Raw genomic sequence first — 17,287 nt, 5'->3', positions numbered from 1 at the left:
TTGGTGACATGTTCGGTCCAGGATATACGAAGAATGCGTCGGTACACCCACATTTCGAATGCTTCTAGTTTTCTCGTGAGCGTCTCCGTCAGCGTCCAGGCCTCCACACCATACAGTAAGATCGGAAAAATGTAGCATTTAACTAGACGTAGTTTTAGGGGAAGAGACAAATCCCTGCTTATTAGGAGCTTTTTCATATTGCTAAATGCTGCTCTAGCTCGTTCTATTCTCGCCTTAATTTCTGTGGTCTGTTCCCATTTTGCATTTACGTTGGTGCCAAGGTACACATAAGATTCTACATGGTCAATTAGTATGTTACTTATCCGTAACTGTCGAGCAGGCTGTTGCTTCCTGCTTATCAGCATCCACTTTGTCTTCTTGAAGTTGAGGCTCAGGCCGTATTCCTCACTAACTGAATAAACTCTTTCCATTACCTGCTGTAATTCGTCTATGGTACTGGCAAGGATCACCGTGTCGTCGGCATATCTTATATTGTTCGTTAACTCGCCGTTTATTTTTATGCCCTCATTTGCATTTTCCATACATTTATTAAATATTTCTTCGGAATAAATATTGAATAGGAGTGGGGATAATATACAACCCTGACGGACACCTCTTTTGATCTGCACACTTTTAGTGAGTTCGTTGCCAATTTTTGCTCTTGCTGTTTGACCCCAGTATAGGTTTTCCACAATTCGAATGTCCTTGTCGTCAATACCTGTCTTTCGCAGAATATCTATCAATTGTTCATGATTGACATTGTCAAATGCTTTTCTAAAATCCACAGCTGTGCCTACCGTTTCCATTTCAGAAGTTTTTGACTCATCTGTATATATTTAGTAATATCTTTTGTACTTGTCTTTAATCGCTTGAAACCGTTGTAGAATTATATATGATGAAGTATCAGATTTGGGATAGAGTAGAAGATTTGTATTACATTTGGGGAGTTTTATGGTTCAAGGAGGAGGGTAGTTTATTTCATTGGAAATAACTTTCGGAAAATTGTAACCTGTGATTCTTTTTCTAAATGATGCAGAAAGAAAGGGTTTTTGTTCAAAAATTAAATAAAAATTGTCAGAAAATGTGTAGGAGTAAGCAGGGTTATTAGAGTTTGCTTAAATTTTAGCTGCATATTATAAACTTACTCTATGTCTTCTAATTGAAAGAGGTGGTTCATCAGCTTCTTCATACAGACTTTCTACTGGATTGGTCCTGTAGGCTCCGAGTGCAGGCCTTAATACGGTATTTTGTATGATGTCCAATTGCTTTAATAAACTATCTTTAGCTGAACTGTAGACTATTGATCCATAATCTAGCTTGCTACGAATCAGTGTTTTATATATATTCAGTAATTGTGTGATATCAGCTTCCCAATTATGATTGGCTAATATTTTGAGAAAGTTCATCTTTTGCATGCAAGAATTTCATGTTCTTCTACATATTGCAAATTTTGATTATATAGTGTTAATTTTGGCCAACTTGTTTGTTTGTTTCTTCAAAACCATATTGCTTTTGTTTTGTTTGTAGAAAAACGAAGTCCCGTTCTCTCTGACCACTTTTCTAAAGATCTGATGGACTCTTGCAGAATAGTTGCAGCTATCCGGCTATTTTTATTGCTTACATAAAGAACAAGGTCATCTGCATATAAACCAATTTGGACAGGAGTATTAATGTTATCAACAACTTCATTTATTGCAATCAAGAAAAGTGTTACACTGAGTGTTGATCCTTGGGGGGTTCCGTTATCTTGGGTATACGAACTTGAAAAATGATTAGTAAGTTTAACTCCAAAATTTCAATCATAAACGAATTTTTTGAAAAAATCTAGAAGATTTCCGTCCACACCCCATTGTTTTAATCTTTTTAGGACATCATACTTCCATATAGTATCATAGGCTTTTAATATATCAAAGAAGTCGGCCAGTACTTGACGATTACTTGCCAATGCCTCGTGTATGACCGATTCTAGTTTGATCAAGTTGTTCGTTGTACATCTGTTTTTCCTAAATCTGCTTTGTTGTTTGCATATTAAATTATTGGATTCCAGGAAGTATTGCAGACGTTTGTTGAGTATTTTTTCTATTAGTTTGCACAAGGTGGATGTTAAAGATATAGGTCGATACGAATTTGGATCCGCCTTTATTTTATTAGGTTTTAAAATAGGAATTACAATTGATGCTTTCCAAGATTTTGGGAATTGTTTCGTATAGAATAACAGATTATAGATATCCAGTAGGTATTGTCTAGCAATTGCTGGAAGATTTATGAGGAATGCTGTAGAACACCGGGGGATTTTATCTTCTCCTCCTGACGTGTTGCTCACTGCCTGTTGGGGCAGTACCTTCGATCTGGTTCTAATTATATCTATTAATTAATTAAAATGTGTTACCTTACATTTGGTGATCACACTTCCCGTATTACACTTTAAAAAACATCTTACTACTTGAGAAACTTTATTTTGCGTTAATTGAACATTGTGTGTTGAAAAATGAGCGAATTAATTTTTTAATCAAATGTGACAGTGACACAATGACTGATGTTTTTTTTCTAATAAAATTGAAAAGAGAATACGTGATAATCTCGCAATTATGTGCAAAGAGTATATGCAACATCTATCGTGCATTCTCGGGTACAACTCGACTTAAAACTAAAAGTAGTATTTTTTAAAAAAGGGTGTTCGTCATTTGGATCATAATTTTAGGTTGCGCTATGCAACATAGTCCCCCTCTTGATGTGAACGAATCAAAAAAAAATATTTATGTACAATTTGAAGAAAGGTATAACTAATCTAAAAAAAAAACTATTAAAATTCTTGAAGGTGAGTCATAGGAAGAGGACACAGTTTAGCAATAGAGCGAACGTATAATCCTTCAGGAGTTCTGACCTTAACAACTCTTACCTTGTTGTCCTTTCCCGGATATGTCTCAACTACCCGTGCTATAGGCCATTTGAGAGGAGGCGAGTTTTCGTCCTTAAGCAAGACGAGATCATCAGGCTTTATGCCTACCTGAGGAGTGAACCATTTAGGTCTATTTTGAAGCCTATTAAGATAATCGCGAGTCCAAACCTTCCACATATGCTGCTGAATTCTTGTGCATTTATTCCACAAAGACAATTTATTTTCTTGAATATCAGAGAGATCTAATTCAGGATAAGACATTAAGTTAGATCCAATAAGGAAGTGTCCGGGAGTAAGAAAGGAAAAATCGGACGGGTCGTCTGAGAGCGCACAGATAGGGCGTGAATTGAGCACTGCTTCAATCTGCGAAAGTACAGTGGATAGTTCTTCGAAAGTAAAATTGGAGTTACCCATTATTCTTACGAGATGATATTTGAAGCTCTTTATGGCAGCTTCCCAAATACCACCGTGGTGTGGTGAGCGTGGAGGGATAAACTTCCATTGAATTTGACATGAAGTAGCGAAAGAGCGAATAGATTCAGAGGTATCACCTTTGAGAAGCAACTCATAAAGTTCTTTCAATTGATTTTTCGCACCTAGAAAGTTGGTGCCATTATCGCTGAAAATGATACTCGGATTACCCCTTCGGGCGATAAATCTTTTCAGAGTCAATAAGAACGCTTCAGTAGAAAGACTGGAAATTAATTCCACATACACGGCGCGAGTAGCTAAACATACAAACACTGTCATATAGGCCTTAGTAAGGGGAGCTCTCTTGAGTTTAGAGGTCTTGATTGGAAATGGACCACCAAAATCAACTCCAACGTTTATAAATGGACGTGCAATTTGAACTCTTTCCCTCGGGAGATTAGCCATGATTTGGGAAGCGACTTGTGCGTTAAAACGGTAACAAGTGAGACAATTTTGTATTATACGTTTGATTTGTCGAAGACCATCAAGAGGCCAGAATTTCAATCTAACATTGGACAGTGTATTTTGAGGGCCAGAATGTAGAAGTCTTCGATGTTCTCGGGTAAGTAATAAATTGACAATATGTGATTTTGAGGGCAACAGTAGAGGGAATTTCTGATCATAAGAAACATCTGAAAAGAGAAGACGACCGCCTACTCGTATCATTTGAGACGAATCTAGAAAGGGATTCAATTTACGAATAGACTTATCGTTAAGCAGACGATTATCCATTAAAAATTGGATTTCCGAACTGAAGAAATGAGACTGGGTCAATTTGATAATCATTAACTCAGAACTAGAGAGTTCATGTGGAGTGAGAGGACCTGTACGTCTATGAGACTTAGCTCTTACATTGTGAATAAAACGAAGGCAGTATACAAAAGCTCTCTGAAGTCGAGTGAAACATGAAAATTTGCAGAGGGCATCATACACTTGTGAATCTGGTTTTCTGATCAGATGAGTAACCCTTTTGAGTTCAGGCAGTTCATCAACATTAATACTCGAAGGACCGTTATATACAAAGAGGTTGAAATCAAAGTGTGGATCTGACAAAAATTGAGGACCATTAAACCAAAGATCACAATCAAGCAACTGCAAGGGTGTAGCACCACGAGATAATATATCCGCAGGGTTGTCTTTCGATCGTACATGTCTCCATGTATGGTTGGAGGTGAGTTCTTGAATTTGAGTTACTCTATTGGCTACAAAGGTAGACCAACGAGAAGGGTGTGAATTAATCCATGCGAGGACGACTTCGGAATCTGTCCATAAATTGACAGAATTTATCTGAGATTGGGATGGAATCAAGACAGAAAGAATCTTCGTAACAAGATTAGAGAGTAATAATACTCCTAGAAGTTCTAATCGAGGAAGAGTCACAACTTTTACAGGACTAACACGACTCTTTGAGGAGATTAGATTGCAAGAGATAAAGCCATTTTCATGTGATGTTCTTAAATAAACGCAAGCACCATACGCGCTAAGACTTGCATCCAAAAACCCATGTATTTGAGTACTTGTTACATTGCTAGAATTTTGCAGCAACCTAGGAATCTTGAGATTGGAGAGGTGAGGAAGTGTTTGTAAAAATAGATTCCATTCTGTAAGCAAATTTGGACTGAGGTGGTCATCCCAATTCGACCTTTCTAACCAAATCTTTCTCATAATTAATTTAGCAGATACCACTACAGGGTTAATCAATGCGATAGGGTCATAAATGGAAGCAATTAAAGAGAGAACTTCTCTTTTTGTATAGGTATCCTTAACGGTAACCTTTGGCACAAGAACCGAAAAATGATCGGAGTGAGAATTCCAACATAGGCCGAGAATTTTGTTAGTGTGATTTTCAGGATTGATTACATAACTAGCTTCATTAGAGATATGAGAAATACCTGCGAGAAATTCAGGTGAGTTTGCACACCATTTATGAAGCGAGAAACAAGCGAGGTTTAAACATTCGGTTAATTGACGATGAATTTCGAAGAGTGTTTCGAAATCGTTACAGCCATAGAGCACATCATCGATATAACAGCAATTTAAAAGAGCATTACTAGCCAAGGGAAATTTGTCGGAATGTTTTTGAGCTAATTCCTTAAGACATCTAGTGCTGAGAAAACCGGAGTTATTTAATCCATAAGTGACAGTTTCAAGTTGAAGACATTTCAAATCCTCTTGAGGTGAATCACGCCATAAGATGTTCAACAGAAATACCTGTTCGGGATTTACTCGAATTTGTCTGTACATATGACGTAAATCTGCTACAATACAGTATTTAAATAATCTAAAATTTATCAAAATATCGAATAATTCGCGTTGTACCGTATAACCAGGAAGCATTATGTCATTAAGACTTAGATTTGAGGTAGTTTTCATACTGCCATCAAAGACAACACGCAACTTATTTGTTACGCTATCCTTTAAAACGCAATGGTGAGGAATAAAGTATTTTAAATCAGAGTGAATATTTCGAGTGGAGAGAGGCACATATCTGCAATGTCCAAGTGCAATATATTCATGAATAAATTGTTTATACTGTGCGTATAATTGATCTGACTTGATCAGTTTCTGTTCGAGGTTTAGGAATCGCTTCTTTGCGAGGAAAAACGATTCGCCCAATTTTTTATATTCGTTGGGAGATTTGAAAGGGAGATCTACTTGGAATCTACCAGATGATAATATTTTAAGTGACGATTTAAAAATATCTTCGGCTTGTTGCTCCGAAGGAGTTAGGATTTTTGGAGTACAAGTAGAAGACGAGATTTCTTCTATTTCCCAAAACGACCGTACGAGTGAATCGGTATTTTGAGTTTGAACGAACAAGGATACTTCATTTCGAGGTTGAGTATTTTCTTGAATGTTAAGTATAGAATATGAGTCAATTGACCCAGATGATTGAGGTACATTTCCACCTACAAGATAACCGAGATGAGTATTTGTTAAGGTAGGAAGATTAGGGCCTAATTTTATTAACCCGTAAGTAAGTAAGTCGAAATAAACATCTGCTCCAAGCAGCATTTGAACTTCGGCAGGAGTACAAAATTCTGGATCAGCTAGGTGAATGTTTGGTGGAATTTTGAGAGCATTAAAATCCAATGTAATTTGAGGGTGCTTACAAGTGATGGTTGGGAGAATCGCACAAGAGAGTGTAAAATGTTTTGTGGGATTAACATTTGAGAAAATATTTAAATCCACCATTTTATTCGACGTCGAACAGATTTCGGATATTCCAGAAATTTGAAGACTTTTTGTGTAAGAAATACATTTCAAGCGACTTGCTAATTCCTCAGTGATAAACGAAAGCTGACTAGCTGAGTCTGTAAGGCAGCGAACCTTAACGGGATTATTATGAGAATCATAAATTGTAACACATGCTGTTTGGAGTAGAACCTCCTTTTTGCCTGAGAGTGTAGAGAGAGATGATGCTCGGTAGACATCATTAGACTGAGATTGATTTGCTATTCGTGGGATTGCAGGTGAACTTGAAGTTTCGCTTTGAGTATTGGGATCACGAGATACATTAGAGTGAGTACGAGAATTTGGAGTATCATGCATATTGTGAGACTGGCGAGTATTTTGAGAATTATGATTTTCTTGTGAGTCTTGAGAATGACGAGTGTTTTGGAAATGAGTGTTTCTAGTGGGTAGACTACGAGAATCTTGATTTGTTCTGAAACGAGAACTATTTGAGTTATGAGTAGAAGCGTTAGAGAAGTGGAGCAATGTGTGATGTCTCCTGTTACATTTAGCGCAATTTGACGCAGAGGTACATGAGCTTGCTGAATGACCACTAGCCAAGCAGTTGAGACACGCTTTCTTTGCCTTGACCGTTTGAAAACGCTCATCTTCAGACATATTTAAGAATTCCCGGCAAGTGTATATTTTATGGGAGTTATTTTGACATAAGAAACATTTAAAATACTGATTATTACTACTATACTGCAAATTATTGCTAACTGTGTTAAGAGAAGTAAAACGAGAAGGTTGTTTTTGTTTCGGAGAATGAGAGTATTCAGGAACAAGATTTTCGAGAATTTTGCATTTTCTTTCAATAAATTCAAGGAACTCCATTAAACTTGGGAGTTTGTTTATATTACGCTCGGTTTCAAATGATTTTTTAGTATTATAGTCTAATTTTTGAGTAAAGAGATTGATGAGAATTAAATCAGTGAGTTGATTCGAGATGTTGAGGTTTTCTAAGGCAGCGAGATGGCTTTTAATTTGAGTTAAAAAATCCCTTAGAGCATGTGCATTGGGTTTTTTAATGAGTGGAGCATTTAATAAACTGTTCAAATGACTGTTTACTATTAAATATTTATTTTCAAATCTATTGCATAAATTTTGTATTGCAATTTCAAAATTGGAATCAATTATTTCTAGATTGTCAATTAACTTTAACGGTTCATTCCTTAACACTGATTTGAGATAAATAAGTTTTTGAGCATTAGATAACTGTTTATCATTTGTTATTAATTTGGTGAAAACATCAAAAAAGCTGGGCCATTCTGAGATTTCGCCCGAGAAAAAAGGTATTTTTAATTCTGGCAACTTTACATTTTGAATTGTGCTAACAGATGGTGTTACGTTTGTTACAATAGGTTGAGTTTGAACTGGTTTTGCAGATAATTGCGTGATTTTCTCGTACAAATATGAATCTAAATTATAATACTGTTCTTCAACTATGTCTCTATCTGAACAATATTTATCAAAATCTTCTAATTCAAGTTCCTTTTGTAGGTTGAGATACTCGCGATAAGTTTCATTTAATACATTTTTGCGTGCAATATATTGACCGCAATCTAAAACTACATTTTGGTTTTTTGAGACAAATGTTTAAATTCTAGTAATACAAGCTTTAGTATGGCCTCTCAATTTTATAATTTTTGCAACATCAGTCATTTTGAACGTGAGAAAAAATAATACAAATTTTAAATACAACAAGAGATACTTAGTATCATGAACTAAATAATATTACCATAAAAATCTACTTATAATCACTGCGAATCTAAAATCTAAAAATAAAATGACATGCGACAATGCAAAAAACAATACGTAAAAGTTGCAATAAATTACCAAACCGCACATTAAGTCCAACCGCGACCACACATAAACTCCTTATTCCTTGCAAGTGTCGACGTCGATATACAGGCCTCTCGGCGCTAATAGAACAACCTTGGATCCTGGAACCGCCAAAACTCCAATGTGTGTATGTGAGAGAATAAAAACTATGTCTTTTCTTTGCGAAGAAATGAGGAAACGAGTGATGTTTTTTACGAATAGTGTGAGAAAATCTTGAGTACTGCGTGAAAACGCCTTTGCAGAAACGAGAGATGATCGCCCTCGTGCTATAATTAATGAAAATTCAGCTTCCAGCTTTACATAAACGGGAACAGTTGCTGTATCCGGCTCGTTAGGAACATGTAGAACACCGGGGGGTTTTATCTTCTCCTCCTGACGTGTTGCTCACTGCCTGTTGGGGCAGTACCTTCGATCTGGTTCTAATTATATCTATTAATTAATTAAAATGTGTTACCTTACATTTGGCGATCACACTTCCCGTATTACACTTTAAAAAACATCTTACTACTTGAGAAACTTTATTTTGCGTTAATTGAACATTGTGTGTTGAAAAATGAGCGAATTAATTTTTTAATCAAATGTGACAGTGACACAATGACTGATGTTTTTTTTCTAATAAAATTGAGAAGAGAATACGTGATAATCTCGCAATTATGTGCAAAGAGTATATGCAACATCTATCGTGCATTCTGGGGTACAACTCGACTTAAAACTAAAAGTAGTATTTTTTAAAAAAGGGTGTTCGTCATTTGGATCATAATTTTAGGTTGCGCTATGCAACAAATGCATAAGATATTTCGTCAGGTCCTGGGCTATAATTTTTAACGTCCTGAAGTGCTTTATTTAGTTCATTTATACTTAGTGATGAGTTCAATGGATGATTGTTATTGGCAATGATTATTTCTTGTTCTGAGTTCCTTTTATGTTCAATAAATATAGGGTCATACATAGAGTCATTGCTGTATGTTTGAAACGAAACTGCTAAGGCATTTGTTATTTTTGCTTCATCAGTTATTTGATTTTCGTTTATATTAAGAGAGTTTATCTTGTAAGTATATGGAATACATTCAATTCTGCGGATCTTGTTTCACACTTCAGACCATATCATCGGTAATTGAGGATACATATTGTTTCCATGACTCACGCTTATTCTTTTTAATTATATATCTCTATTCTATCTATTTTAGTTATAAAATTAACTAAGTTCTCTTCTATATGGTGTGTTTTTAATACGTTTAAGGCATTTTTACAAAGTTTCAGTGCATCTTGACATTCAGCATTCCACCATGGGGCCGTCTGTTTACGTTTTGGCTTGCTTGTTTTACCTATAGTTTCTTCTACAGTTTTTATAATTCTTATAGTGAATTTTTCAATGATGAAATCAATATCAATCTTCAATGGTCTTAAGTGGGGTATAGAGTTTTTAATAAAATTTTGATAACTTTCTCAATCTGCATTATTGATTTTCCATTTTTCTGGAAAGGATATTTCAGTATTTTTGTGTGATGCGTAGTTTATTATTAACATAGGCCAGTGATCGCTATCATAAGTATGATGTAGTACTTACCAGTTTAAATTTTGAGCTAGCGAGCTTTCGCATATAGATAGATCGATGGCGGAATGTTTACCAGTAATTGAGTTAAAGCGAGTTTTTTCCTCTGAGTTAAGCAAGACAAAGTTAGTTAAGCTAAAAATCTTTCTATAATATCACCTCTTTTATCTGTAGATAGACATTCCCATGTTGTACTATGTGCATTAAAGTCTCCTACTATTATTCTGGGTTTTGGAATTTGTTCAATTAACATTTCGAGTTGTTTGGCAGTGATTTCTGTATCTGATGGAATATATACATTGCATATAGAATATTGTGTTAAAGATTTTATTTTAACTTCTACGATCTCTAATTCTGATTGTATAGGGATTTCTTCTGATGTCAAATGTAAATTTACATAAATGGATACGCCGCCACTAGCTTTACCAGCGTTTGTTCTAATTTTATGGTAGGTCTCATATTGTTTTAATTAATGAGTATGTTTTATTTGTTGTGAAATTTGTCTCTTGTAAGCAGATAACTTGTGGATGTGTTTCTTTAATTAAAAGCGATATAATTGCTATATTTGTAAATCGGATTGAATGTTCCACTGAATATTAGCTATTTTGTTAACTTTTTGTTTTTTTGTTTTTTTTTATTTATCGTTGAAAGGAGTATTTTCCTGTGATGCGTCAGTATCTTAAGAGGTGTCATCCTGAATACTAAAATCTTAGTTTATTTTACTAAGTAGTGTTTTCTTGATTCTTGTAATTCTAGATTTAATTGCTCTTTCGTTCAACATGGGATATATTTCAGTTAGTATATGTCCCAACCTGTGTATATCCTGTGTGTATTCTAGAGCCAGTTCTACTGTGATCGAAGAACCGTGAACGCCTTCTAAGAATGCTAGTAATTGGGTGTAATTTAGTACATATGGTCGTGATGCATCCTGAATAAATTGTTTGACTGGTTCTACTAACGACTCAATAGTAGTAGTTTCTAAATTGGATTTGTCTAATTTGATAATTTTTTTCTTCTTTTTAATTTGCACTAGTTTTGGTTTCGTGAATTCTGTTGGTATAGTTTCTGTAGGAGTGGAGCAAGTTGAAGATGGCACTTCCGAGTAAGATCGTTTATTTTTATTATCGGTATCAGTGCTGACTTGAGCATCCATTTCTTCTCCAGATTCGTCATTTACATGTATAATTTGATTTTGTTCGGAGCTAGTAGATGGTATTGGTAGAAGAAAATTTTCCTCCGTTTATAGCTTTTGAGTATTTTGTGGATAAGAGGAATTTGAGGTACAGCCCGAGGAAACGTGACCAGCTTGGTAGCATTTGTAACAAGTTAGTTTATCGGAAAAAAAATGCGGTACGAAATATTTTCAAAATCAATTAGGACGGAGTCGGGTACAGTAAAATTGCCTCTAGGTGAAAAGTAAACTTGTCTTCGAAAACTAAGTACATGACTGTATTGCGGGTCTTGTATTTCAGCTCTAAGGAACGAAATCGGAGACATTAATTTAAAACTAAGATTAATTAAAGATTGTCCGATTATGTCATGGGGTATAGATGGACATACGTTGGATAAAACTAATCTATTAGCGGGTGTAATTAGTTTACGTGCTTTGATTGTATGTTCTCCACTTTTAATTTCGCCATGTTGACTTAGTAAATCATCTACGACTTGTATACTTGAAAAGTAGGTGCATATTCTTCCGTTTGACATTTTGGATGAGAACATTACATTTTTTGGATGGACTATAGTTCCTACTGCAATGGTGTACTCTTCTGTTCTTATTTCATCTACTGCCGGTAAAATTAGATTTTGTTGATCGAAATTAATTGATGGACCCCTGTAGTCAGAAGTACCACCTGTAATTTTGTCAAATTTAATCTTCTATCTCTTTTTAAATTTAAATTGAACTTTCATTTCAATAATTTTAATTTGGGTAGGTCCGACTCTCTTTATTTAAAAGTAAATTAGCAAGATAATGCCAAGAGTTGAAACTGGTTTTTTAAATAATTAATAAATACGAAATATAAATAATGTTCTTCGTATGTAAATAAAAACAATGTTTGTAATCAAATTACTGCTAATTTGGAAACTATACTTACAGCTTTTAACAGACCACTGTACACTGCTTCTATATATTTCGGTTTTTTTTTTATTTAAATTAATGTGACTCGGCTGCAATGGCCATTGACACAAACAATATTGTGTACAATAATTATTACAATAAATACATGTTACTAATTGCTACAGTATGTTAATCTATAAGTTTAGAGCCTATGACTAAATAATACAACAGTTTTATCACTAAGATATAAGTTAAAGGTAAAATACATAGAAAACAAAGTAGGGAGGAAATAGCGTAGGAGCAGAGGAGCACGGAGCACCTGCATACACCTGTCCCTAATTTGCATACACCTGCCCTAATTTGCATACAGCTGTCCCTAATTTGCATACACCTGCCCTAATTTGCATACAGCTGTCCCTAATTTGCATACACCTGCCCTAATTTGCATACAGCTGTCCCTAATTTGCATACACCTGTCCCTAATTTGAATGTGCTCCTTAATTTGCATACACCTGTCCCTAATTTGAATGTGCTCCCTAATTTGCATACAGCTGTCCCTAATTTGAATGTGCTCCCTAATTTGCATACACCTGTCCATAATTTGCACACAGGTGCTGCTAATTTGCATACAGCTTTGCATGTGCTCGCTAATTTGCGTACACCTCCCACCCTAGATATGTGAACACATGTAAAGGGGTATAAGAAGTCTTGTATTGTGTGTGTTATTTAGTTTTTAACAATGAGTGGTAAAGTGCAGATGTCTAACGTGTTTTTAAGTGAACGTCGATTTTACTTAAACCCATCAAATACCAAATATGTGTCCATCTGTTTAGCCCACGAATTTAACTTTGAACCAAGTGTTATTATCAGTGGATACAAACATGATTGTGTCTTATTCAGTCAAACCGATTGGATCAAATTTTTATCCCATAAAAATGTGATCGATAATTTTATGGCGGGAAATCACCAACAACCAATTAAAGATGGAGATTTTCTGCTAGAATTCATGCAGCTTCCATGCATGTTAGTTGTAAAAATTATCAAAGGTGATTCACAGATCATGTTGGGTGCTAATTCAATAACATCAATATGGAAAATACTACCGCTTCTTAATTACCATTTAGAAACCCTAAAGAAGGAAGAATTTACCAACTCCTTAGAAATATTAAAGCTGGGGGTGGATTCCAATAACCCGATTGAATCCGGGCTTAAGATTATGGAGCCCATTAAGAATATAAATAAGACGACTTATGGTATAGCTTTAGAGTTACTCTATAGATACCCTGGACTATTCAATGGTCAAATTTAACGAAAATGTTCGTATTCACTACGTTGAAGCCAATTGTCCATGCAGAACCAGATACTGGGAATTCATGGTTGCTGACAGAATGAGGTTCCGACGTAGGATAGATGAAACTGCTAAAATTATTAATCCTGTACTAGATATAAGACATAGAAATAAAATACAATCATAAAAAGTTTTTTTATTTGTTTCACTAATATTAGGACAAATTTTGATAAGGAACTTTGTAATATATAGAACAAAAATAAAAAACATTTTTAAAAAATATATTTTAATTTATTACATTGTTTTAATTTATTACATTATTTTTGTTAATCCAAGAATTATGAGAACTATTCATTCCCATCCATTTTACATATACCTTGTTGCCTTTCCTCCTCAACACCTTCTCCACTAAATAAATATCAGGAAACCGGGTTTTTTGTAATTCTTCACTGTAAAAAGCACCTTGAATTTCTTCTTTTCGTGAATCTTCCAACAAATAAGTTACTGGATTGGTTTGCTTAACTTTTCTTATTCTAAAAATCTCATTTGTCCAGTTGGGCAAATAACCCTTAGTAAACAAACTCCTATGTTTTGAAATTCGGACGTAATCACCAACTTTTAATTTATGTTTCCGTGGATCAATGGTTTTAAGGTAATTATAGGCAGTTATATTCCCAGCATTTTTTTCATTGACTTGGCTAGGTGCGAAACCTGTAGTTAAATGTTTAGTATTATTGTATTTTTTTACAATATCAGAAAGATTGGTTACCCATTTATAAGACCCTTGTAAACTAAACTGCTTCCACAACATTGATTTTATGGTTCTTATTACTCTTTCCGCGATACTTGCCTTTAGATTGGAAAATGTACTATAGTGGTTAATATTGTGTGATTTCATAAGAGAGTTAAAATTGGAATTGTAAAATTCAGTTCCCAAATCTGTTTGAAGGTTTTTTGGAAATGTTTTCATTTGATTCAAAATTTTTTCCATTGCTTTTGTTATCTCAATTCCCGTTTTTCGTTTAACAGGTTCTGCCCACACAAATTTGCTAAATGCATTTATAACAACAAGAATATATTGGTATCCCTTATTCACTTTGGCATAAGGAATCATTACGGCTAAATCTGCTTGAACCAAATCATTTAACCCTTTTATGATTACATGTCTTCTTCTATAATTTTTTCTCGCTGTTCTATGTATCTCTTCAATTACTTGACTTTTAGACATTTTTTTCTAAAGGACATTGGATAGTTATATGCACCAATACGTTGGGATGAGTGCCTAATTGAAATGAAATCTTATCACCTTTCTGAAAAGTTTTACCTATTAATTCATGGTATTTATACTGTACAGAATTTAATATTACTGGAGCGTCAAATGCATAATGTTGTATGCTCTCTATTTTTCCATTTACGGAGAAGACATAAGCTGTTCCACCATTTTCAAGAACGTAGTATTCTTTATTCAAATTTAATTTTTTTTCTCCTCTTAGTGTTAAAACGAATTTACTGTAAAATGTAGAAGCGTCGCAAACAAAATATAGTTTACTCGGTCTTGATAAATTTTTACATGATTTTAAAAAATGGTTACCAAATTTACTTACAGGCATTTTGATAATTATATCTACACTTTCGTGTTTATATATCTTTTTCTAAAGGACACTGGAGAATAAAGTCTACAATTATTAAAGGTAAATTAGTTAACTTGAATTGAATTGTATCTCCCTTTTTTATTTGAACACCAACCAATTCATTCAATTTATATGTTTTAGAATTAATTTTAACAAACCAATCGAAATAAAGTACTTTCAAAACGGATTCAATTTTACAACTAAACGGAAATGGAAAAGTGGTCTCCATGTTTTCCAAAATATAATAATTTTTATTAATTTTTAAATTTTCATGTCCTCTTATACGATAAAAACATTTGCTAAAAAAAGTTTCTGGATTAGCTGTAAAATATAAGGGTACCGAAATGTCATCACTACAAGTTTTTGACTCGGATAAAAAGTGAGTTCCGAAACGATTTATTGGCATTATTGTATTATTCCACCTTCTCGAAGTTCTTCAATTATAGATATAATTTCATTCACGTGTCCGTCGTTTCCCGCAGCTTGTGATGCGATTAATAACCTTAATCTATCTATTATTTCATTAAAATTATCAAAGTATTTATACTCTAATGGCTTCCCACTATATTTTCTGAAAAGTGCACCACCCCTTTTTTTATAATGTTTAGCTAAATTTCGGGTAACAGGTCCCTGCGCTAAATTTCCAGGAAGTGAACTTAAACGAACTCTAGATGGTTGTGGTCTCGTTTCCAAAGCTGGTTTAATAATAAAATTATATTTATCCTTTATTTTTGACGGAATACTTTTTATAGGTAAGTCAGGATTATTGTTTCTATATATCGCATTTGTTCTACGTAAAATATCAATATATTCATTAACATCTGTTTTTTTAAACGATACTGGATTCGTTTTAAATAAAAGCTCGTAGAGCCCTGGAGTTCCCTTGTATCTTATATTATTGATAATAAGATCCGCGCCATCAAAATCAATTAGAGAATTTCCAATAGAAAATTTTTCAGTTTCCAAATCATGGTAAACTCCTAAATCATGGTCAAAATTACCTTTTGTGTCTTCAATGTTAGCTTTAATATATTTCTTTGGTAAAGGTGATGTATAATTCTCATAAAATTGATTCATTATATCTGGATTTGTAATCATTTGATTAAATTCTCTAAGCGTATCCTCAAAATACCGATTAATATCCTCATCCGTGGTATTAGTTTGTCCTTCTGACTCAAAAGTTTCTTCTGGTTGTCTTTCCCTTGGAATAATAGATTCATCACCAAAGTTGGTAGGTGTTTTTGATCCCCCAGGAAGTACACTCGTATTTGGAGAAGAAAATGCTAAGCGATAATTGGATTTTCGCATTTTGTAGTCTTTTGGTGTACTCAACTTGATTGGTTTATCAAACGAATATTGTGGTTCTTGTTTAATAGACGGAACAGTTTCCAGTTTATGTAAAAGTTCATTAAGTGGTTGTGTAATAGGTTTATAATTTTTTTCTAAAGCAGATTGAGACTGAGCTATGTCATGTTTTAAACTACGATACTTCTTCTTCAACGCTTGTCGTGATAAAAGCAGTTTTCGCGTAACTTTAGGATCCATTGTGTACTAGGAATGTTAGTTTAAAGCCTTATATACCTATCGAACCCATACCGATATCGACCCATTGATTTGGGAGAGTCTTTATCAATGACAAGAAATCCATATCTGTCTTTCCAACATAATGAGCACAAATCTTTAAATTGTTGGAAAGTCATGTCTATATTAACGTGATCGTCAAAAATATGTTTTAAATTTGTAAAGTCTTGTTGGAAAACTACAAGTAAATTAGAATTATCTCTAATTAATTGTTTTGGAATAGCACTGTATGTTTGACATAAATAAAAGCAATCTATATTTTTATGTCTCCCATAACAAAAATACCTTTGTACAATTTTTTGATCACACGATGGAATATCATCAAAAATAACTATTGAATTTTCTTTAATATCATCAGGAGATGGTACATTATTGGGATCATTATATCCTTCAAAGCCAATTTCTTTTATTGGCTCAACCAAGTTTCGCAAATATACATACTTTGGTTGATACAACGACTTGGAATATAAATATATATTCTCAAATCTTAGACCATTTGGATGCTCAATTAAAGACAATAATACATTCGTCTTGCCACAACCACTTGGTCCAACAACTAAAAACCTTCTGTTGCCACCAAAAAGATAACCATGTTTTACATGTTGTTCCTCTGTAACCTCATCATGGTTAGAAATAGGAAGAGAGAGTTTCTGCTTTTCAATCTTCATTAATAAAATGTTTTTAAAACTTTGGGGTATATATAGCCCATCTACTATATATATAAGTGAGA

At 34.0% G+C, this 17,287-nt stretch overlaps 1 protein-coding gene across 1 annotated transcript; it reads right to left on the bottom strand.

Moving 5' to 3' along the window:
* Window positions 1–2,803: 2,803 nt before the first annotated feature.
* LOC140452711 (uncharacterized) lies at window positions 2,804–7,222 on the bottom strand. The gene has a single exon (XM_072547032.1). It carries the CDS (start codon window positions 7,220–7,222, stop codon window positions 2,804–2,806), a length of 4,419 nt encoding a protein of 1,472 aa, XP_072403133.1.
* Window positions 7,223–17,287: the final 10,065 nt, after the last annotated feature.

Source organism: Diabrotica undecimpunctata, chromosome 11 (genome assembly GCF_040954645.1).
Source record: "Diabrotica undecimpunctata isolate CICGRU chromosome 11, icDiaUnde3, whole genome shotgun sequence".
Taxonomy (NCBI): domain Eukaryota; kingdom Metazoa; phylum Arthropoda; class Insecta; order Coleoptera; family Chrysomelidae; genus Diabrotica; species Diabrotica undecimpunctata.
The sequence above is the reverse complement of the archived record's forward strand: the minus strand, read 5'-3'. Positions and strand labels throughout refer to the sequence as shown.